This window comes from Epinephelus fuscoguttatus, linkage group LG4 (genome assembly GCF_011397635.1).
Source record: "Epinephelus fuscoguttatus linkage group LG4, E.fuscoguttatus.final_Chr_v1".
NCBI lineage: Eukaryota > Metazoa > Chordata > Actinopteri > Perciformes > Serranidae > Epinephelus > Epinephelus fuscoguttatus.
Window position 1 is genome coordinate 20,463,093 of NC_064755.1, and position 25,456 is coordinate 20,488,548.

Consider the following 25,456-nt stretch of genomic DNA (forward strand, 5'->3'; position numbering starts at 1 on the left):
TCCTTGTTCATTTTTTAAAAATTATTATTATATTTCTTTTGTTGCTAATTTTCAAGCAATTTTCTTTTAACTTTTTTACAATTTGCTAATTTTGGGTAATTTCTAGTTAACTTGCTCATGCCCTTCTTCCCATGATCTTAAAAGAAATCAAGCCAATTTGCTCAGAGGGTTAAACTGGATATTATTAAATACTATTGTTATGGAAAAATGGATATTGCTACAACAATTCTTCATACAATTGAAATGTCAATGTCCATTTGTACATAGACGTTTATCTATTATGGTACAAGTAACCCTGGTTGGAAATGCCTGTTTTAGAGAACATGCAAATATGTTATTTTTGTATTATGATTACTTTATCTCATTTTAAAAGACTATTAAACCTGGATAACCGCAAAGCTTATGAGATAGACTGATGTAGGAACAAAGGTTAATTCCAGAGTCTGGTTTAATATCTGTGCATCATATCAGCTAATTAGCTGCAATTAAATGTCAACATGAGCTAAACAAAAGCAGCACAGTGACAGCATGCACATTGAATCTGGTAACTCTGCTTTTAATACAAGATGACTACCCCCTGCTCCATGAGCTGAAACATGATCCGGTCTGAATGGAGACAGGTCTTTTCCTAGAGGCTCTCTGCTCCCTTCACGGACAAGCACAAGTGTGAGTAAGCTGAGTGTGGGTGGTGCAGAGGGGCTCGGGGTGAGTGCGGGGGAGTGCTCATTCATCCCCAACAACAACAACAACAACAACAACAAGGACTGAGGCCCAACTGTGTTTAGAAAGCTGCTGACTCAAACCAATGAGTCTTGTTACAAATTTATTCTTTATTATTTCTCCGACCAGATAAAACACATTTTTTCTATAAACTTTGTTTAAACAGAAAGTGTCACAGGACAGTCACCATCGAGTGCATGCTCTCGTCATCTGCCATTAGTTGTGCAAGTTTAAAACACAAGTTCAGACTCAACAATCAACTGCAGTCCAGGAGAGACTAGTGAGGATGATTTACACTAAAACAACAAAACTTTAAGAAATAGTAGGAGATGAAGATGATATGAGCAGATACAGTAAATATTACAGAATTAGCTGACATCTCTATAAACATATTGTAACCCAGAACTGTAAGCTTACCATCTTCAGTCAGTACTACGTTATGTACCAAGATAAGATTTAGACGTAAAAGAAATTTCAAGTAAGTTCTGCACAGGTAATCATTATTTTTAATTCACATTTCTGTTATTTATATACTCTGTAGAAATCTATAAAAATGGCGACTGAAATGGTGCAGCAAATGCATCTTTAAACACAATACAAAGCATGCAAAAAAAAAACACCCCGACTAACCAATGTTTCCAGTTACAGGCTTACATTTGTTTTTCTTTAAAAGTGCACTTTCAGCAGTTGCGATGTACTGTTTAGAAAAGTTAATGAGTAAGGCAGCATGATACCTTTTCCACAATGCAAAAATAATACTCCAGTTATGAACCGCAAATTTTCTCATAAATACAATTAGGACTCTAAAAAGGAAAAGGGGAGAGTACTTGATGTTTGCACACACACTCTTCCCCAACGACCCCCTCCCAACTTCTCAACACTGCCAATCACTGACTCTGTGGCCTTTCCTCTGCTCTCTGACACATCAGCACCGAAGACGGTCGAGGAACGAGATGTGACAGTCTGCAGACTTGACAGCACTTAACCATTAACCTCACCTTAACATTTCACTCGACCTCTGTCTGGCACACTTACACTACACTGGCAGATGTGTGCCGTGCTGGGCAAATCATTCACAGAGAGTGTGCACAGACGGCTGGTAAAGAATGCTGGGTTAGCACATAAGGCACATTTTACATCCCATAAGGCAGTGATTGTGTCATAGAACAGGCACTATGTCAAAAATTACATACACACTTGCATTTTGACATCATTGATTGTAAGTGTACTGTTGAGTACATGTATTGTTCTTAAGGCTGAAGTTTGTGTGTGTGTCTGCGTTTCTGGTTTTCTACTGCAGCCTGGAGCCCCTCAGTGGGCCGTGGTGTGGTGGTTGGGCTGAGGAGGACCCAGGAATCCGAGCCTCTGCTTGTTCTTTCTCTGCTCTGTCATCTGTGGAGAACACAGAGAGGGAAAATGAAACATCAACCTGGAGTGGCTTTTAATTTTGCATGTTGCAAACACATGATATGCCAACCTGTGTTTGTGCTGTTGTTACTGTTCTAGTGGGCACTTTATTATGCAAAACACAATGTTCCCACTATGTTCACACATAATTATTACATTCCAGAGGGGAGTGTTTATCTATTTGAACTTGGAGTGCAGGTAAAATGACACTCTAAATCTCCTCTCTGAGAGCGAGTAAATTCATTCAGACAAAACAAAATGAATCTTGGGCTCATTACTTTAAGAAATGAATCTTGATTAGCTGTGTTACAAAAACTACTGAATGGCACAACAAGGCTTCACAAATTACTCACTTCAAGTGCTGCAAACAAATTACTCTGAGATTTTTACTAATTATTTAAGTTTTCCTTTTTGAGATATTACGGAAGAGATATTTCCCCTCCGAGGTTGTTTACAAACTGCTTTCTTTAGCCACTGTTGTGACTGGGAGGAACTAAAATGTCCCTTGGAAACTTCATTAGAGGACAACATCATGTGCTGCGCAGAACTGTGACCTGCACGTTGGATGTTGTATAAGTGTGGTGGGGAAGTTTCATGAATCAGAAGCGGCTGGTTTCTCACAACCATCACATTTGCAGTGGTTTCAGTTCTGACGTCATAAATGAAGGCCACTGGTTTTGTAAACCCTAAACTGTACAAGCAGATTAAAGGAAACGGAGTACGCTGAGCAGAACCCTAAGAACCCACACAAACAAACAAACAGCAGCACACACACTAACTCTGAGCTGTGATAGTGTAAAGTGCCGAGGTCAGCAGAGGTGGTAATGAGGGAGGAGCTGCAGGAGCACTTTTCTCCCAGTCAGAAACAGTTTGAGTTGAGAGCTGGTGAGACCTGCAGTCCTCCCCTCATGACTGCAGAGCTGTGGTTTAACTCACATAAACACACTCACCTCTCAAAATTTCTGTTTATCATAGAGGCAGAGTGACATCCTCGCTAAACCCATGACTCATGAGTCAGAGCAGATCACTAAAGCTAAATTGGAATAATAAATGGCCTGCAGTTGGTCCTAAGTACAGATTCAGAGAAAGGCTTCGGTGTCCTGCTCAGGGGCACTTCAGCAGCACACAAAGGTGGTTGTTACAGGAGTAACACAAGGGATCCCGCCCGGCAGGGAGACGTTAAGGCACTAAACTGCTTACTAAGGTCGACATAGGTTGTTTTTTTGTTTACTTAAGCGTGCTCCTTCCCCAGTAGGAGCTGTTTTCACACATCTGGTAGAAGAGGAACAAGGACAGGCCTGTGACTGGAATCACATGCAGGCGAGGCAGGTGATGAGAGTGATCAGTCACACTGCAGCAGCAGAGCAAGTCATCCAAACAGCCAGAGGCTCACTGGTGGCGTTGATCGCTGACGTGATAGTCACCTGTCATGCTGCATTCAGGAGCATCACCATAGAGTCCACCTAGGCTACTGGATAAAGAGATGGTGTGCAAAATGAGACTGCTGACGTCTCCTCTTCTGTGTGACCTATTGCCCTGCAGGTGCTTTTAGGTCAAAGGAGTCTCAAGGTCAAGTAGCACGAGTTCACAGTCCATGTGCTATAGCTGGCAGAACAGTGTGCATCTAAACATGATGTTAGTATGACATAAACATTTTAAAAAGTGGAGGATTTTGCTTTAGATTAGAAATGCTCTGATTCATCGGTCAAGCCGATATGCACCTTGTTGGCTGGCATCAACTTATCGGCAAATAAGATGACATTCACTGATGGCAGTGGCTGATGTTTTGCTGTTGTGTCACATCAATTTTGTGCTGGTTAAAAAGCAGGGCTTGAGACTGACGGTGTCCTCCTGTCTTGGGGATAATAGAAAATGTGTTTCGGATGAATGCAGATCTTCCCCTGGACTCATTCCGGATGAAAGGACGCAGTAAACTCACTATCAGCGTGTCAGGAGGCAGGAGGAGAGCTAGTTAGCATTAGCTGTTAGCAGCTGGTGGCCACAACTAACAGCTAATGGAGGTTGCTTGGAGTTACATATGATGCATTCAAGCTCTGTTCAGTAAAATTGAGTATTGGGCAAAGGTAAATTTTAACACTATTACGGTGTGTTCAAATGTTATCATGTAAAATGTAGTTTTGGGTGGGAAACTTGAATAAATACAGCTGTTGGAAGGGGAAATTTGTTGATGTTTTCAGAGGGGGAATCATGATATATTACATATAGTAAAAAGTCTTTTGAAGCAGTTTTTCTTAAGGATGTTTTTCATGTGAAAGAAGGTTGTATTAAAGGCTATTTCATAAATTTGTAAGGTTGAATTTGTGCTCATTCAAATACGTAATGAAGGGCTAAATGACTTAAAAACAGTTCAGTTATTTTTTTAATGAGGATTTCTTTGTTTCTCTGACACAAAGGGGGATTAAATAACATAAAAAGAAAATAACAACAAAAAAAGTTGGTATCGGTATCGGCTACTGGCCATCGGCCGACTTTATCAGCCACTTTTAAGCTCTGGAAACAGTATCGGCCCAGAATTTCACAGTCAGTGTGCCCCTACTTTACATGAATCATCAGGCATTCAGTTCAGACTACCACAGTGCTCAGACCAGAGCTTTTCCCACCACAGCATAAAAAATGGCCTGAAGAGGCACTGTACCTGTTCCTTGAGTTCAGCCAGCTGGCCAGACAGCTGAGCCACCAGAGTGACAGTGCTGTCCAGTTTCTCCTGCAGAGAGCGCATCTCATTCTGCTCGTTGTCTCCCTCGCTGCTCACCAGAGACATGGCTCTCATACGGGGGAACCACTCCAAGTTCTTCTCCTGGGAGGAGAGAGGGAGAGATGAGATGTGAGAGAGGTGAAAGGCATAAAAGGCTGAAATAAAGCTGACTCAGTAGGTCAGGGAGACGGCAGCAACAGCATGCTGGCACAGACAACGGCAAGAAGGATTTGCATAGACGTGCAGGGAGCATTACAGAGCTAAAGCCAGACTGCAGGAGAGAGTAAACAGAGAGGTATTGGTAATTAGAGACAGGCGTGGAGGTTTTATTATTAATCATTCCATCAGAATGGAAGCTGCTCTCTGTTTCGTGCTTGACAGTGTAAAATGTTTTAACCAGCACTGCTGTCTCTTGGATACTGCAGATAGCAATTATACACTAAATGAACAGTAACTGGCATTTCAATTCTCACCCACTCCAGCACACTGTTGATGCGGGAATGAGTCACTGTCGTCTATCAAGAACACAACTGGGAGTACAGTGTTATTAATATGTGTGTGTATGTGTGTGTGTGTGTGTAAGTGTGTGTGTGTGTGTTCTCATGTAAAATGGAGACATTTACTTTATCGTCTGTTTTTCCAACAGCGCAGTGGACAGGGCAAACCGTCTCCTGTCATACCATGAGAAAACAGTGAGCGAAACAAACCTATGGCATTATGTAATGGACTTAAGTGCGTCTGTGTTTGTACATGTGTGGGTGTGTGTACTGTTGGCGTGCATCTGCATGGATATGTACATAGCAGACTGTGAGCAAGAGTGTGTGTTTTACAACAGGCATGCTCTTGAAAGTGAGATAGGTTTCGCAGAGACAGACTGCCATCAGCTGATCTTATGTAATATTCCTTTGCCAGTTCTTCTGATAAAAATTACTTAAAAGGTGCCGAGAGTGGGATTTGACTGGCACCACATTAAGTCCAGTAGGAGGAGTGAGGTATTCTCCCACCTACTCTTATATAAGAATAGACTACAGGGATAGAAAAACCGATCAGTGTGCGAGACGCCGAGGACAGAGAAGAGGACATGAGGAGAGGAGAGTCTGAGGGCGGAGAGGAAGGTGGGGTGTGTGGGTTATTTGTTTTTGTTTTCCTAATTAATAAATTTATCACAGTTTACTAAATGCAATATTAATGGCCGTGGCATATTAGCAGACTCCTGCTCCGAAACTAAACTCACTTACCCATGAACAGGACCAAGAAACTAAGTCAGAAAAATCAAAAGAAAATGTAATCATCATTTGTTACCGCCTAGCATTGACGAACTCTTACTTATTCCAAATTTAGGTCGGTCAAATCCGGAAAATTGATTTAAATTTGTGAAACATTCTGCTTTGAACTAGAAAATGAATAGCATGTGCGTCATATTTAATCATTTATGCCATGCACAAAAATAGAAAGGCACTGACAAACAACTTTTACCAGTAATTTGAGGTTATGGAAAACCAAGAACATAATTCTATTGTCACAATAGTAACACTTTAATGTCCGCTTAACACACAACAACAAAACTTTTGTGAAAATAACTTTGTGTCATATTTGTCACCATATTCTGACAGAAGTACCTGAGACAGAAAAAAGCATGTCCCTCCTCCTCTTCCTGCTGCTTCTAATGGTATTCCCTAGAATTGACCGCAGCGCACCAAAAACAGCCAGTCAGAGCCGAGGAGTCTCTAACCCAGCTTTCAATCATGGTAATCACTACTCGTGAACAGCAGTCAAACTGTCAAACTAGGCAGCGCTGATCAAATATGAATAAAGATTCTGTAACTGCATTGCCTGTTTCTCACCTCAAATGTTTTCATAAATGTTTTTTATTGTACTGTTTAGCTGTAAAATGGGAAAATTTGCAGCCAAGCCGCCATGTTGGAGTCGACCAATGTAGGCTACCAAGAACTGCCCACTGGCCAGACCAACATTCTCATTTTACAGCTAAACAGTGCACTAAAATATGTTCCTGAAAACTTTTGATATTAGAAATAGGCAGTGCAGTAACAGAATCTTGATTCATATTTGATCAGCGCTGTCTTTGACAGTTTTACCACAATTCACGTGCAGCAATTGACAACTGCGTTAGCGACTCCTTGGCTCTGATTGGTTGTAAATATTATGGAGGGGAGGAGTTTCACAGGCACTTCAGGCATCACGGAGCTTTCCATTGGAATGAATGGACTTCCTGTTGCCTCGTCTTTGTACACATATGTAAGTAGAAACGAGGCATAAATCCTACGCACTGGACCTTTAATACTTACAGATAAAACATGTTACACAACAGTTAGTTCCGGCCCTGCAATCTGATTGGTCAAGAGACAGTAAAACCGTGATGATATTGGAGTACAACATCACGGTTATTTCACTGTGTATGTATCACTCTGCCTCACAGCTGATTGCGATCAGCAATCAAATCAAAACTGACGGTTAGTGTCAGTTAGGTCAGCAGTTGCGTTGTAGGCTAATTAATTCACCCACTGTCAAACAGTCAAAAATATGGATTTATTTCCTAAAATAAGTTTTGAATTGAACTATGAATGGTCATCAGAGGAAGATGAGGGAGAGGAGAAGCTGAATCCATCTGAGCACACATCCAGGTTTGTCAGTGTTTCATCAGCGGAGCTCAATGACTTGGAGAAAAGCAACATACTGTCACATCAGAAGGCAGAGTCGGCTGTGCCTGTGAAGCGACAGTCCACCATGCAGTCACCACAGACTTATTTCACCGGCTTAATGGACATGTGCAGATAAATGTGTATAAAGAGTAAGTGCCTGGTGCACCATGTCTGCGTTACATAGCAACGGTGACAGCGGAGTCCTGAGGGAACTATTTTTGTTGGCGGAAGACAAATAAAATGCTTAAATTATCTATTTTGTCCTCATTTTTCAACATTTCTTAATCAGCCTTGCTTATTTAACTGTTGAACTTTTGTATAAAAGCAATATCACACTCGAACTCGTGATGTTGTACTGTGGCCTCGTGCCTACGACCGAATCACAGCCGTGACGATATCACAGTACAACATCACTCCCTCTCATGAGATATTGCTTAATTAACAGCCTCACATTTAGCATCATTCTCTGCTAAAAGTTCACATTCTAACATTTAATGTTTCATCATGCTAAATGTTAGCATGTTGGTGTGTTAGCGCAAAGTTAGGCCCTCTGAGGCAGACGAGTGAGGACTGGAGGTGGGGGTGAAAGAACTGGTTGCAGATACACATAATACTGTTAATGGGTGGCTTTCCATGTACAGTGGTGGAAAAAAGTTTTCGGACACCCCATGCATTTGTGAAATATTGCATAAAGAATCACTCTTAGGTCTTCAAGAGCAATTTCTTTTAGTACAGTCACAGCCAAAATACTAAATAAATCCTAAAAAAGCCATTAAAAACTTAAAATTGATTGATTCCATAAAATTACATAAGAAATTTTGAGTATTGGGTCATTTTGGTACCAGTGATGAAGGTCGTTCTTTTTATTAAAAGACACAATTTTTGTTGCCAAGCTTCATGTCTACATAAAGCCAGCACATTTGAAAGTTCTTCAGACACAAAAATGGCTAAAACAAGGAACCTAACGCAGGAAACACGCCTGAAGATAAAGATTCTCAGCCAGGAAGGGTACAGCTGCTGCCAGATAGCCAGGAAGTGCAGATGCAGTCCTTCAGCAGTTGGATACACTCTGCAGAAATACAGACGAACCAACAGCTTGGAAGACAAACCAAGATCTGGGCGCCAAGGGTTTCTTCAGCAAGAAATGACCGCATCCTGATCCGCATGTACAGGCAAAACCGCCGAATGACATCACAGGAGCTTCAGCAGCAGTGGTCAAACCAAACTGGTGTCCAGTGTTCCACCCGCACTGTACGTGGCCGACTTTTAGATCATGGCTTAAGGTCCTACAAGGCTATCAAGAAGCCCCTGATCAATGAGAGACAGAGGTTACCCCGGCGTCGTTGGGCCCAGGCACACAAGAACTGGACAGCCAGGAATTGGAAGAAGATTTTGTGGTCAGATGAGTCCAGTTTCCAGCTTTATCTTCCTCCTACTAATGTGAGGGTATGCAGAAGGCCAGGCGAAGCATTATCTCCAGCATGTACAGTACCTACTGTCAAGCATGGTGGAGGCAGTATCATGGTTTGGGGATGCATGAGTGCTGCTGGTGTTGGTCATCTCACTGTCTGTGATGGCACATTGAACTCTACCAAGTATTGTACCATTCTCAAAACCCACATGCTCCCTTCTGCGCGTGCACTGTTCCGTCGAGGTAAAAACTGGATGTTTCAACAAGATAATGCCCCTTGCCACACATCCAAGGCCAGTAGAACATAGCTGCAGGAGCATAGTATCCAGGTCTTAGAGTGGCCAGCTCAATCCCCGGACATGAGCCCCATTGAAAATCTGTGGTGGATTATCAAAAGGTCTGTTTCAAAGCATAAACCAAAGAATTTAGAAGAATTAAAAGCAGTAATTCAAGAAGAATGGGGCAAGATTACCCCTCAACAGTGTGAAAGGCTCGTGGGGAACATGCCAGCCAGGATTAGAGCTCTACTACGTGCCAATGGCAGGACTACTAAATATTAATTTGATGATGTGATGGTTTATTTATTTTTTGTTCAGTTTTGAACACATTCTCTGTTATTTGTTGACTTTGATACCGACAGTGTTGAGAACTGACATATTGAAACTGTCAAGAATTTAGTTTGTTAGTTTTTCTTGTAAACAATAAACAAAAAAATATAATTTGTATTTGTTTGTATCTGATGTTGTATCTAATGCAGCCACACCCTCTGAAACACAAAAAAGATTTTTCCACAAATATTTCATGATAATATTTGAGATTGCGTAAAATTTTAAGGGTGTCCGAAAACTTTTTTCCACCACTGTACTAGCACTTTCTAAAACTAGGTTACTTTTCTTTCACTTAAGATTTTTTGATAAGGTGCAGTTCTCTGCTACTTCTGTGACCATTATGACACATATAGGCTCTCTTTACAGTGACGAAACAACCAACACTTTTTTACAAAGACCCGGTTGCCACTTTTAACAACATTACTGAATTAAAGACAGATTGCTAGTCTTGTCAGTTAATGCTCAAAGGTTGTTGTTAGGGAGCTGCACCGGCCCTTTTGCAGTATATGTATTCATGTACATCTGACTCAGAATACTCTGCAAAAAGAGGCCCTTCATGTCGTTACTGCAGTTTAACTTTTGGTTGTTTTGCACACTCTGACCGCTTTTTACTTTTGACTAGAATACTTTTTCCGTCCCTGACTACAGGGGAAGCAGTTAGACTGATTAAGTATGACTGTTGAGCCTCACAGTATGAATCGAGTCATTCTATAAGAGCTTGCCTGAGAATCCTGGGCTAATTTGGGCCTCAGGCATCAAGGGGCCGATAAAATAAAAAGAATAGCTTCCTTGCTCACAGCTTCAAAAACACAAGGAAGGCTCTGAGAGCTCAAAGACAAAGCCTCAACGTCACTGAAACTGAAGACTATCTGATGCTTGTTTCATCAAGTCATCCATAACTGATGGATTAGGTAACCTCAAAGATTCAATAAAGGGACTTAGGAAATGTCACTGGGGTGAAAACAATATCCCGTTTGAACGTACAGTCACTCAAGTCGGTCAAAGCATCATCTCTAAATCGATGACGTGAAGTTAAGCAGTGACTGTATAGAATCTGCACCACCCAGCTCACGTCTTGTTGCTGTTCATTAGACAGTACAGTAGTCCACTGTGTGCTGTGCTGTGCTGCACTGTCTGAATGAGTCAAGGCTTTAGTCTTGCTTCACTGATCCATTTAAACACCTCAGTGAGCACGAATTTACAGACATTCATGTGCTTCTCACTCTGCTGCCGTCGCCATACTGCTCATGTGTTTCACCACGTCCTGTAAATGTACACATTGTACTTCAGCTGTGAGAGCCACAACACCATAGAGAAAAGTTGGGTTGGTGCTGTAAATAAATTGTGGGAACAACTTCAGATGCCACAAGTCTCAGACGCTACAGCAAGGCTGACAAATTACTGCTCCTGTTGAAGTTGCTATTTGTCTTTAATAACACTACTACTTGTAATTTTTTTTTTTTACATTCAGCCATCACTTTTTTTTTTGTTTCTGAGATGAGAAAAAATACAACCCTACGACAATACGATAATCCATTTCCCAGGCGCTACAAATAACCTTTTACATAACTACTTGAATAATTTGTATGTGGTAAAAGCAAGTGGCAGCCTCTGGGGCTGAAAAATGAAGCCAAAACAGAAGTGCCAAAAGCTGCAATTCTTTGAATGGCCACATGGGGCTGGCATCAGAAGTGAGTCAATCCCCATAGACTCCCATGTTAAAGGCCCAACTCTGCAACAGAAGTAAACATGTTTACTGCCTGGTACAAGAATGATTTTGGTCTCTCTAGCTAATTTTCCTGTTGATGACAACTGTACTGGGGGTGCATTTTATCGTCCTTACGTACCAAAGTTTGTTTTGGAGTTCCGCAAGGTTCTGTGCTCGGACCAATCCTATTTACTCTATATATGCTTCCTTTAGGTAACATCATTAGAAATCACTCTATAAATTTCCATTGTTATGCGGATGATACTCAGTTGTATTTATCGATGAAGCCAGAAGAAAGTAATCAATTAACTAAACTCCATAACTGCCTTAAGGACATAAAAACTTGGATGAGCACCAATTTCCTGATGTTAAATTCAGACAAAACTGAAGTTATTGTTCTTGGCCCCAAACAACTCAGAGACTCTTTATCTGATGACATAGTTTCTCTTGATGGCATTGCTCTGGCCTCTAGCACTACCGTAAGAAACCTCGGAGTAATATTTGATCAAGATTTGTCTTTTAATTCTCATTTAAAACAAACCTCACGGACTGCATTTTTTCATCTGCGTAATATTGCGAAAATTAGGCCTATCCTGACCCGAAAAGATGCAGAAAAATTGGTCCACGCTTTTGTTACCTCTAGGCTGGATTACTGTAACTTTCTGTTATCAGGTAGCTCTAGTAAGTCCTTAAAAACTCTCCAGCTAATTCAGAATGCAGCAGCACGTGTACTAACAGGAACTAAGAAACGAGATCATATTTCTCCTGTTTTAGCTTCTCTGCACTGGCTCCCTGTAAAATCCAGAATTGAATTTAAAATCCTACTGTTAACTTATAAAGCTCTAAATGGTCAAGCTCCGTCATATCTTAGAGAGCTCATAGTGCCTTATTATCCCACCAGAACACTGCGCTCTGAGAACGCAGGGTTACTCGTGGTCCCTAAAGTCTCCAAAAGTAGATCAGGAGCCAGAGCCTTTAGCTATATACGGTCCGGGAGGCAGACACCGTCTTCACATTTAAGACTAGACTTAAGACTTTCCTCTTTGATAAAGCTTATAGTTGGGGCTGGCTCAGGCTTGCCCTGTACCAGCCCCTAGTTAGGCTGACTTAGGCCTAGTCTGCCGGAGGACCCCCCTATAATACACCGGGCACCTTCTCTTCTCTCTCTCTCTCTCTCTCTCTCTCTCTCTCTCTCTCTCTCTCTCTCTCTCTGGTATTCTATTACTGCATCTTGCTAACTCAGCCATTCTGGATGTCACTAACTCGGCTTCTTCTCCGGAGCCTTTGTGCTCCACTGTCTCTCAGATTAACTCATATCGCAGCGGCGCCTGGACAGCGTGACGTGTGTGGTTGTGCTGCTGCCGTGGTCCTGCCAGATGCCTCCTGCAGCTGCTGCTGCTGCTGCCATCATTAGTCATTAGTCATACTTCTACTGTTATTATACGCGACTATTGTCACACATGTATACTGCCAGATATTAATACATACTTTCAACATATTGTACCACAGTAGCCAGAACTATAACTATAATATTATTACTTTCAATAATGTTGTTGTAAGCTACTGTCATTACCTGCATCTCTCTCTCTCTCTCTCTCTCTCTCTGTCTCATTGTGTCATACGGATTACTGTTGATTTATTATGCTGATCTGTTCTGTACGACATCTATTGCACGTCTGTCCGTCCTGGAAGAGGGATCCCTCCTCAGTTGCTCTTCCTGAGGTTTCTACCATTTTTTTTCCCCGTTAAAGGGTTTTTTGGGGGGAGTTTTTCCTTATCCGCTGCGAGGGTCATAAGGACAGAGGGATGTCGTATGCTGTAAAGCCCTGTGAGGCAAATTGTGATTTGTGATATTGGGCTGTATAAATAAAATTGATTGATTGATTGATTGATTTTTATTTGACTTACCTGATTACATTTTATGAAGGCTTAGCATTATTAAGGGCGGGTTGCTTTGAGTGACAGGTTGTCTGCTGGTAGTGTTCTTGGCTTCTAAGTCAGATCCACCCTTTGCTCCTTCGCCAGCCTCTTGCCCAAATATGATCAACATGGCTTCAAAAAATGAAGACTGCAACAGCCGAAATGCCAAACTCGAGGCTTCAAACAGGAGTCCACAAAGCAATGGGTGAGGTCACAGTAGCTACATTCATTATTTTTGCAGTCTATGGGCAGACAGTTTGTCTGTTTTCTTTAATAGCTCTCAAACTGTAAATTTAGTGAAATTAGTAATGAATGAATACGTGGTTAATTCAATTTAATGAATAGTTTTAAGTGGAATCTCTTCAAACAGCTGGGTGGGGCCTAAACAGAAGTTGATATTTTATATCACCATAATACAGTGTCTTTCAGCAGAGAAATTGTTCTCTGTTTCCTGCCCAGGGACTACAGATGAAAATTAGCTTATAGCTAACTCTGATGCAGATAAGTAGCTGTGCACTGTCCCTGTTAAACAAATAAAATAAACAAATAAATATATTAAGCCTGAAACTGATGAGTTGATCAGAGGTTTCTATATTTATCTATTAAAAAACTATTCACAGAACAATCTCAGAATCAAGCTTCAGATCATTTTTAATCACAAGAAACTGAACATAGCTACTCAAATGAGGATTTTCCTTCATTACAAGTGCTGATATTGACACATTTTACTGGAATAATACTCGTATTTGTAAAAAGTGCATTATCTATAACAGATATTTGCCTCAACCCTATAAAACCCCAAACATTTCATGGTTACAGTTTCTAAAATGTGAGGATTTTCTGTTTTTTTTTTCCTTTTCATATATAATTTCAAATTCAGGACCTTTGGCTTTTTTCACTTTTAGTCAGAAAGAATAAAAAAAAACTTTCTGACAGGTAGTTGAGACTGTTTAGTTTGGAGACTTATTTATTTGTAAAGAAACATAACAAATAGTCATTATATTAATATATGATCCAATTATCTGTAGCTTGTGATATACTATGCTGTGCTCATGATATTATCACCATTCCTCAAAAAATGTACATTTATTGTGACTGTGATTAAACATTACTGTAGCTCTCTGTGTTTCTGGTTGTGCCCACAGTAATAAAATGATTCACCCTTACATGCAGTCGTGTGCACTCTGGTCAGGAAGTTAAGCTAAAAGTAGCAGAGTTCCGGCTGCTGAATGACGTCGCTTGTTATACACGACCACAGATACACAAGAGTGTCAAGAGATACAATGACACAGCACACACAGAGTTCTGCAGATAGTATCACTTACCACAGTCACCAGACACACACACACACACACACACACACACACACACACACACACACACACACACACACACACACACTCATACAAGCACTTCAGCTGAGCAGTTTCTGAAGAGCTGAGTAGTTTCATAAAGCAAACTCTGACCTCTGCCCACCACAAGTACCTTTTCCATTCGGATACCTCTGTTGCTGCTGCTGTTAGGAACGTGTTACATGTGTGTTGTAAAGTCAATAAAGGATTCATGATGTGACGGTGACTCTGTGTGTGTGCGTGTGTGTTAGAGAGAGAGAAAGGGACAGGAGAGCACGTGCCAGGCAGGGCTGAGCTATTAGCAGGCCACTTGAGATGGGTTATGTAACAGCGTTGTGGCTGCTGCAGTACCTGCTAGGCCTGTAGTCGCTGTCATAATTTTACACACAAACACCCGCACACTAATTCCCATCCACATGCACAACACACCAACAGGACAGACACGCAGTGTAACACGATCCTACTCTTGTGCTTGGCACCACATCACTCTGTTCTACCCAACCAGATGCACTCATTAGGGCAGTCTGTGTGTGTGTGTGTCTGTGTGTGTGTGTGTGTGTGTGTGTGTGTGTGTGTGTGTGTGCGCGCGTACGTGCCTGTGTGCATGTGTGTGTGTGAGAGTGAGGTCATCGGGTTTCAGCTCTATTCCAACAAGGAAAGGAGAGGGCAGAGTTTTTATTAGTCCAGTAGCTTCATGTTAAGTTGTCTGCCCCAAAACTGTAGTGCAGGGGATTATGGTATAAAGATGGAGCTTAACAATGGAGCCCTAAACTGCCCCCTCCCACTCCCACCTGCCCTCAAACACACACACATATCCCCACCAAACATCAAGCCAAACTGTGGGTGCAGCTTGAAGAGGGCCGATGTAGCAGGCTCCTGCAGGGACCAACATCACGGACTCCTATACTTTCTAATTCAGACGTTTTTCCATTACAGCTTCTGTCGCTGCACCTACGCTCTCTCTAAGCCAGAGTAATTCACTGTGTGTGAGCAGATTAGGGTCTAGCAATTTAGTATAAGGCTTCCATAAAGTTCCCGAAAAGTTAACTTTTGTCACATTTTTTTTTTACGTTGTGTCACCTTTTTGCACATTGAATAGATCCTTTCTGCGTCTAAAGAGCCTCCTGTACTTTTTGTGTCAGTGTGCAGATATTTTTCTTCTATGGGTTGGGACTTCCATAAAGTTGACTGATGAACCAGAGGCAGATTAAGAATATTTCACCTCAGTTAAATTATTAATGTTGCACTACATTTCTGCCAGGTGCCACTGTTTTGTTATTATTGTATTGTACATGCAGCTTGCAGTCTATACCATGTAAGGTTGATTTAAGGTCACTAAAAATCTGCATCTGAAAAAAAGACTGGTCAAAATAGACAGAGATATCCTGACTTTAGTTACTAGTATCATTTCTATAAACACATATTTGCATATGTATGTGGAATACGTAGGCAACGGGACAAGATTTAGGTATGGGAAGTGCTCTGGTCTCTCTTTGTAGTCTGTTTGTAGTCTGAGTATTATTGACCAACCCCATTTGAACAGTAGGTAAAAGGTCTGTGTGGAGCGGTACAACGCAATCTTGCCACAATCTCAGAACCCATCTTCTATTGTCTGACAGCTATTTAACTTCTAATTATATTTATCTGCATTCATGTGCAGATATCTGTGTCTGTGGAGATTAGCCGAAATGACAGGACAGACACAGGAAGTGGCCAAGCTCAGCAGTCAGACGGGAGTCACGTTCCAAACCACTCACAGCCGACAGATCTTTCCCTTCTTCCGTAAATATTCAGTCTGATAAATATGGAAAAGTTGATCATTTTAGTGCAGGGCTACCCAGAGCTTTACATCTGTCACATGGACAATAGGTCTACACACTTATAAACAGCGCCTGGAAGAAGATCAGCTCTGCACTCAGGATTTCAGGTTAATAGGCTAAACCATTCTTGTTAAGGCTGCTTAGCAACCTCAGACGCAACTTGCCACCACTCTCATGAAAGCTTGCACAAAAAAGGCACAAGATTAGCGCCCAGCGCCCGACCTCGCATTTTCCAGGCTGCTAAAAACATGGCATGTGTATGGCCCCTAATTTCCAGGGCTGGTACCTGCGGTTATCACACAGGCTAGTTAATAACATGTCGGGCAGGAAATCTGAAGTGTGGGATCATTTTGAGAAGGTGAAAGACGAACCTAAGGTGATATGTAAACTCATTCCTCGACTACAAACATGTATCATGCGAAACATGTCAGTAGCTACATACCCATTAGCCACTTAGCACAATCATTACTGCTTTGCCGACAGCGTCATTAACAGGCAGCTCGCTCAGTGTGTGACATGCACTTGTAGATAAAATATAGGCCTATATTAATGAAGGTTCATTAGTACGGTTTGTATTTCTCTGTAATGTAGCACAGTGTTAACAATGTTACTGATACTATTCTTTCTCACACCTTCAACTCAAACCATTGTGTTGCCCCACCCAAAATATATCATTTCATAATTAAATTTATATCGTAAACATGTGGGCGACTAGTCGACTAATGGCCCTAAATTACGACTATTGGTCGACAGGGAAAATTCTTGGTTGGGGCCTGCCCTACTGGCTACACTAGAATTCCCAAATATTGCCCCCAGAGGCTTACTGTCATCAGACCTATAGCCAGTGGGTTCCGAGATTGGTCACTAGTGGGGCCCAAACCCTTTTGGTTGTTGTGAGTGTGGTTGGTTGTGTTTGATTTTAACTAAAATCTTTTTTGTCCATGCTAATCGTATTTAAAGGTTCTTTGTAAAGTGTAAAATGTTGACAATGATGAAGGCCACAGGTCTAAACATGTTAGCCTGACAGCAAAGTTAATACTATTTGCTGAAGGTCTAACCCTTTTAACCGAATACTTCCCACAAAATGACCATTTGTATATCAGTTTCTCATCCCGTATTACCTGAAGTTTGTGAGGAAAACTTTGTTTTTTGCACATGTCACCATGGTGAACAAAGAATCCAAAAACAGCAAACATTCTTGGTAAATTAAAGTAAAGGGGGAACAAGTTTACCAACAGCAAAATTATATCAAAACATCTGCTTACGAGCTCTAACACAACTTAGTAGTATAATCCAAGTCTCACTGGTTCAGTCGTATGCTCAGTACTTCCCAAACATATGCATTTTGCTAAAACTTTACTATTTAAAACACTTCCACATATGAATGGTGTGCCTGGGCAACTCAATAGAATGCATGAGCAGAGCTCAAACATGCGCTTGCCCATGCCGGCTCGCAGTGTTTTAAGTAGTAAAGTTTTAGCGAAAATGCATGTGTTTTGGATGACGACTGGATGAATGAAACTTGGATTAGACTCACACGAGTTGTGTCAGAGTTTGTAAATGGATGTTTTGATATAGTTTTGTGGGCTGTCTTTACTTCAGTTCATCAAATCTTTAATTTTCATTTTAAAGGCCAATCAGATTCTTATTATGAGTTCTGAGGTCCTAGATGGACAAAAAGTAAGTCTGCCACAGCTGGACCAGTTTTTGCTAGTTGAGTTTCTGTTTGAATCTTAATAAGTAATGATGAAGGTTTTTTTCTTCTTGAAACGCTATCTTTAATTGTTCCTTGTTCAGACATAAAACATTAATGTTACTGAGAAAACTAAAGATGCTGAACCAAGTTTTCAGGGGCTTTAAAATGATGTTTTATAAGAATAATGAAAGAATATTCTTTTTATGAAACTCATGGGTGCTACATTAAGAAACAAAATGGAAACAAAAGAGGTTTCAGCCTGCTCTTTTTCTGCGTGTGTTTCTGCTCTGCAGCATGTTAGGAGGTGTTAATATAAATTCCTGACTCATCATTACCTCATCACACAGTGATACCTTGGCCTCGCATCACAGAGTCGACCTGTTGGAGGACCCACTGATGCATATTAATTCAATGTCTGTCACCTGTTTATAATGCAAATTGTTCATTATAATGCCACCATTCTTATGCCCATCATGGCCAAATGTTAATCAAAAAATGTGCCATTGTGCTCCGAGGCTTCATTTGAATCCATTAACCTAACAGCAACACCTTTAGTTGCCCTTACATCCTTCAACTTCTTGTCTGTGTGTCAGTGCAGCAAGTTGGTGCATTGATGATAATAGAGCTGGACTGGGTTTAATTACTATTTAACCACACTGTGTCCCAGCAGGTTAGGAGCTCAGCATAGTGAAGACTACCTGAGCACAGAGACCCATCTCTCTCCAGCAGCGAGGGGGAAGGAGAATAAATTGGGATGCTTGGCACAGGCCTAGAGGCTCAGTCTCATTTTTTTCGATCACTCGTCTGCTGCTGTAGAGGCTCACGCTTCTCTAGCACACTGTGCAAGTCTGCAAAGTAAGGAAGGCTGCAAAACTTTAAGTCTCCAACACTGAGACATCTGTATGCTGACTGGTGCGGCTCGCCAGCAAAATATGAATTAGGGGGGTGAAATGAATGTGTTTGTTTGTCCATATGTTCCTGGAATAATAAACAAAATCTCTGGGGCTTGGGTGTGTTTATGTACTTGTGTGTCATCTTAAAAAAAAATGTGCAGTGCAGTCTCATATTCCCTCGTATATTATTTTGCAAACACAAAATTAAAGTGCTTGACTGTAATTTGAGCTACAGCATTTTGATGACAGAGCAGCCTGGTGTGATGCAACATTTTAGGTGCATAGAACAATACAAAGGTCTTGTGTGACCATTTCCTGTGTGTGTGCTGTTTGGTCTACTCACCGCAATCATCTGGGCCACGTAGCTCTCAGGGCCGGTGTACTCAGTCGGATCCTTCACCCTCACCAGAACCAGGAAGTAAAGGTAATGCCACATGTTGTGTTCAGATTTGATGTGCTCCTCGAAGGACACTGTTTTGTTGTCAAATTTGTCCCTCTCCAACCCTGCAAGACGTTAGCTTAATTTAACACAAGTTGTTCCAAATATAACTCTTCTTCACTTCACTATCATTTGCATATATTACTGGGTGAACCACATACGCACCACAAATGAAGCAAGTGGTTTTCAGTATCTCCTCCTTCCTTTGCTTCTCACTCCTCAGGTCAGCGAAGGTGTCGATGATGACACCAAAGATGAGGTTAAGAACGATGATGATAACGACGAAGAAGAACAGAAGGTCGTAAACCACTCGGGCTGCAAACAGAGGCTCCTGGATGGTCCGGGGAAAATATGGAGAAAATGCATCACTTAACTGTCACCATCACTACAACTCTTTCTCTTTTTTATCTTAAACAGAAGCTGATGCAGCACAAATGCCATTGATGTAAAGTTCAAGTCATTAGAAACGGACATAACGTTGCAGAAAGTATAAAAAAATGATCTTATACATGTTTGTTTTGAGGCTGTCTTACCTCTTTGGAGGGTCTCCTGAGAACGTCTCCCACCCCTCCTCCATTACGTAGTCCCTGGTTCAACACTGTGATTATACACATGAGCAGAGTTTCGCACACCAGCTCCGTCCCGTCGTCTTCATCTATAACCAGACACACATAAATTAAGCAAAAATGCAAAAAAACAGTAGACAACAAGGGTGAATGTTAAGTATTGGCTTCTTATCATCTACATTTGTAGCCCAACTATATACAACACCTCTGTTTTTTGATTTTTCTTAACAATAATTCCTCCCAAGATCCCAATCCAATCAAGCATCCATTGGATTATAAGTGTCAAGTGGCATCTACATAATAGCCAGGAGTCAGGACCAAAGGTTACCCTACAGAACACTGCATTGTATTAAGATTATCACAACTGTATGGTGTTTAACACAACCTCCAACATCTGACTTAATTTTTCAAATCACCAAACTGAATTCAACTGAACTGAGTTAAATGAAACTGAACAAAGAGTGTGTGAAAGATTTTAAGGAAACCTAAGTTCAAGTTCAGGAGAGAAAAAAAAAATGTTATTCAAGTGCAGTCTGACCTAATTCAAAAAATTATCACTCAGCTGACTCTCATAACTCACTGATAATAAAACACCTTGTCATGGGAACAGCTGATAATGGTGTGACTAAAGATCAGATGGATACCTTCAACTCCCTCGCCTCCTCAAATGTGAAAATAAAACAGAGCAAAATGAGAAGAATTAAAGCTCTATAAAGTCTTATTCATATCTTATATTAAATGTACAAACACTGTAAATAGAAAATGGCATGCACAGCACGACTGCTGAGGAGAAAGAGGAGGTGAGGGATGTGGATGAGACCACGTGTGTGCCCCTATGGTGCAGGTGATCGAGGGAGATGCAGGAACACAAACAGGAGTGTGAGTCACCCCCTCTGCCTCATCAAGTTTCTTTGTGTGCATCTGTGTGTGTGCGTGTGTGTGTGTGTGTGTGTGTGTGTAACAGTGTATGACTGTGTGTGCATGTCTCAGTGTGTGCGTCTGTGTATGAGTAACCTTTCAGGAACTGACTACTGCCGGAAAGGTAAAGTACACACCCACACCTCGGTCAAACCACAAACTTAAAACGTGTCCACTCGACAGTTCATAATGGGCGGGAAATAAAATAAAATAAATTAAAAATGTAATTTAATTTAATCTGATTTGATCAAAACTTACCAGGCACAGGTTTAGGTGTTGAAACAGGGCAGCTATCTTTCATACATGACTCAGCGGCTCCATTGTTACTCAGTAAATCCCTTTTTCCTTTTTAAAGAAAGAAAAAAAGAGAAAAAGGGGAAATTATGTGAGGTTGATTAATGATAACAGCACCGATAATTTACAAATGAAAGAAGATGATTAAATTGTGCTCCAGCATTAAAACTCCTTCCCGCTAATTCTTGTCGGCACCGGTAAAATCAGCAAGAAAGATATAGTCAGACGTTATGTAAACTGAGGCAGCAGCTGCTGGGTGGGCGGTGAAGTGTTGCTGAAAAAACCTGAACAAATCATTTGCACATCGGCAAAGCCCTGAGCAGCAGAGGAGCTGTGCTTGAGTGTGATCGGCTCAGGCAGACAGGCAGAAGGAGAACTGTACACCTGGGCCAGAGTGTCACCGAAAGGGCCTTCTTCCCTGACAGGCTGGAGGACAGAGGGCAAGGCTGGGGGACAAGAGGCAGAGGAGGAAGAAGAAGAAGAAGAAGAGTGGAGGGGACGGGGGGGCAGAGGCGGGGCGCAGGGGTCACAGCCCAGAGGCAACAGCAGTGTGGACAGGGTGCTCCACAGCTTTGATGGAGCTCTGGTTGTGCCTCAGCTCACCCCACAGCTAACAGATAGACAGGCGTGAGCCCAGCTGGTTACATAACCCACCACTGCTCTGCTGTGTCTGCTGCACTCTATTCAGCAAAACACAGGATGGCGCGGCCACCAGGTTATGCAACAGGTGCACATGTGCTAGCAGGTTGTCTTCCTGACCGTCGGAGCACTGTGCCGGAGCTCATTAACACACCCACACTCTCCTCAGTGTTTTCAAAACATGTGCCTGGGTATGTATATACAGTATACGGTACATATCCTACAATTTTTTTCTGGCGAGGTGTGCAAACACTGATTCTACAATTTTTATTGAGACATATAAATCCAAAAGGGGAAAAGATTCAATGCAATGGATTCATGCTAAGCCAAAGAATCCTCTGATTATTGTCCTGATAATACAGAAGTTTTTGTCAACAATGTTAAAGTGGCCTGTATGTAGAGCCACCAAATGCCACGTCTGCCACATATCTTTCATTTTGCTTGAGGTTTGAAACTCATTAACTTCTAGGATGTATAATCTCATTAGAGTAGACAAAGAACGACACCTAGACATTTATGAGGGCATTGTAAAACAGTGCAAGTTTAGGACATGCTTGAGGTTAACCAAGATTAAATTCAGAAGCAGAGAGGCCACATCATACAGAAAACAGAGTGACAAATGGACATTTCAATGTATTTCAGGGACATTTAATGCAGTATAGACCTGACAGGAAACAAAGGGGGAAAGACGGGAGCTGACGTGCAACAAAGGTTCCTACCCAGACTAAAACACGGGACATCGCAGTTACTTGGGCGTCATCTTAAAGCACTAGGACACCTTGTGAATGATACTTTTATTCTGCCAATTCAGAGTCAAGCTACACCAGGTAAAATCTACTTTACTTTGAAACTGTTCCAGTCACTGTACATGGCACAGTAAAACAATGACAGGTTAAGAAGTTCTTACCTGGTGCAGGAAGGCGGTCCACCTCCATGCGGAAGTCGTCCTTGAGGAAGAGGAAGCCAATGATGGAGAAGAAGTAGACGAGGAAGATGGCCAGAACAGCTGTCAGAATAATAGAGCGGCCATTCCTCGTCACGCTCTTAATCACATTGAGCAGTGTCTCCTCTCGGATCACCAGGTCGAACAACTGCGGGGGGAGATCAACATCAGCAAGTCATCAGCAAATAATTTATTCAGAACAACTGCTCTCACACAATGGAAAGGTTTACCTCTGAAGTGCTACGCTGAACAATCAGTCACAATTAGCAATGTGCATTTTAAGTAATTTCCATATCTGAGTGCTTGTATTGAATTATTACAGAGTACTCCAAATAACAAACAAAAGAATGTAACAACAGAGTCGGAAATGAACACCCAAGCAAAAATGTGATTAGGGGTTAGGGTTACCTTCTTTTCTACGTTGCACAGACTATAGGGATTAGCTTTGATATGCAAGTACTTCCAAACATCACTCTTATATCTAGTCCCCTTTCTGCATGTAACAATAGATCAAGTGATGCCTGACTAAAAATGTTGAACGCTATCGTAGGCTGTGCAGATCTATTGTTTTTGCTATACTAGTCCATACCCATTGGTAGCTTTGTCACCTTCTACCTATGCCAATCCGCAATGCCTATGTGCAGTTTCACATAGATTGACTACGTCAGTGAGTAGAAAAACGTGGGACAGACAGAATGACTGACTGACAGTTTCTGTGACTATGTACAGCATACCATACCATGACTTAGTCATACCAAAAATTAGAAGAAAACAACAACATTCGGCCACAGGGGGAGCCACAGCGATTGGTCACATTTAAGCCATTTTTAAGCATTCTTCTGTTGTTATAGCACCACCCAGTTGCCAATTAGAGTTAAATTTCTCCAGTCACCTTGAGGCGTCCTGTTCTACATATCTACCAAGTTTAGTAAAAATCAATATGGCGGTTAGGCCTAGATAAGAAATTAGCTCTCTAGCGCCCCCATTTTGTTTGATGGGGTCAATAACGGAGGGGTCCCCTAAGATTATGTGTGCTCATATGCCTACAAAGTTGCATGGTGATCTGTGAAACCCTTGAGATGTTATACACCTTTATGTGATGAGCCACGCCCTCCGCAATATTCATTGCCTTATAGAAGCTCAGTTTTAGAAAGTTTTCCAACTTTTGCCAAGAGGGAACTTTAGATATTGGTCCCTAGATTATGTTCACCGAGTTTCATGCAGATCAGTCAAACTTCCTAAGAAGAGATCGATTTTAAGTGTCTTTCAAGAAATTCAAAATGGTGGAAAATCTATATAACCGGAAGTTATGCGTTCTTGGGGCAAATTTGTTCCTCATGAGGAGAGGCATCTCTGTGCAAAGTTTCATGTCTCTACGACGGGGGGCGGTTATGAGATATGCCCATTCAAAGTTTGCAATTTCAATCGGTTGCTATAGCGCCCCCCCTTTGGTCAATTGATGTAATATTGCTTCATTCGCATCATCCCATGACCCTCTACCACTGTGCCAAATTTCACATGGATTGACCAAGTCAGTGAGGAGAAAAACGTGGAACAGAGACACAGACACACACACAGACAGAGTTTTCGTCATTGTATAGTAAGATAGATCTGGGCACATATTCATAAGTAGCAGTTACATCACTACATCCTGTCCAAAAATTGAAAAAGTGATGACTGTATATGTTAAATGAATACTGACATCCAAATCGAGTGCTCGAGTTCTCAAGACAACCCCCCAGTCACAGAGTAATGGAGCTGAAATGTGTGAGAGATTTCTTACCAAGAAGCTGTAGAAGAACTCGTGCACAAAGAGGCCCAGGACGCAGATGATGGCATAGCTCAAATGGTAGATGAAGAGCATGTCCATAACCACTGCTTTGTAGCCTCGAGTGAACGTCCCCTGGTTGCCCACAAAACTTACGAGAAAGACTAACTTGTTGAACAGCTGAAAGAGAAGAAAATAAAGCTCAGCAATGAAATAAGAGTCAACAGTGGAGAAAGGACATGTCCCCCGACAACACCTCCATTACTTACATTGACAGTACCCAGCAATAACAGAGCAGGGCCGAGGCCCATAGTGTAGATGGCACGTAGAATGAGGGAGACCAGGAAGAACAGGATGCCCCACGGCTTGGGTAAGACAGGAAGTAATGTGGTGGACACCCCCAACGCCACCCACAGGGAGATATTCCAGAACGGGGACAAGGTGCCTGGACAGAAGAATCAAGCATAAATCAAAGGTACCACACAGCAGTGCTCTGAAACGTTGCGGCATTTCTCTTATGAATTATTCACCTGAGCTAAGAGCTTAACTTAGCACAACACAATCAGAGGCAACACTTTAAAATGTCAAACAGTGGTCCGTGGGGACCCTCAGCTTCATCACTCAGAACAGCTTCTTCAGCTCGCACTGTAAACCGCCAAACTGAAGCTGGAGATTCTTTAGGAAACTGATGATTTATTGATTTAAGAGGCTTTCAGGAAAACACTTATGTGTGGGGCAAAAGAACCATGTGTGTTCATGTTTTAGCGAGGCTTAAACAATCTGATAAATGAAAAAATACTATGTTCCTTTAAAACTCTCCAACAAAGGTGTCTTCAGTTAACCTGTCCGATTAGGTGAAGCTGGGCGGAGCTACACAGGGAATCACATGAGGTCACCAACCTCAACACCCATAATAAAAACAATTAAAGTCTAAGTTGTTGACAGTGAGGGAGAGTTCAGCAAAGCACATTCTGTACA

General features: G+C 41.7%; 1 protein-coding gene across 2 annotated transcripts in view; it reads right to left on the reverse strand.

Moving 5' to 3' along the window:
* Positions 1-580: 580 nt before the first annotated feature.
* itpr2 (inositol 1,4,5-trisphosphate receptor, type 2) overlaps positions 581-25,456 on the reverse strand; it is an 82,065-nt gene continuing 57,189 nt past the window's right edge. The window contains exons 49-57 of one of the 2 annotated variants that reach the window (XM_049573547.1): positions 24,748-24,923; positions 24,494-24,658; positions 22,675-22,858; positions 21,093-21,179; positions 19,884-20,005; positions 19,516-19,681; positions 19,255-19,415; positions 4,784-4,945; positions 581-2,112 (exon numbers count right to left, since the gene is read on the reverse strand). In XM_049573547.1, coding sequence (XP_049429504.1) covers positions 2,032-2,112; positions 4,784-4,945; positions 19,255-19,415; positions 19,516-19,681; positions 19,884-20,005; positions 21,093-21,179; positions 22,675-22,858; positions 24,494-24,658; positions 24,748-24,923 — 1,304 coding nt within the window. In that variant the 3' untranslated portion in view covers positions 581-2,031. The remainder of the gene's footprint in view (positions 2,113-4,783; positions 4,946-19,254; positions 19,416-19,515; positions 19,682-19,883; positions 20,006-21,092; positions 21,180-22,674; positions 22,859-24,493; positions 24,659-24,747; positions 24,924-25,456) is intronic. The other variant, XM_049573548.1, reaches the window with a different exon arrangement.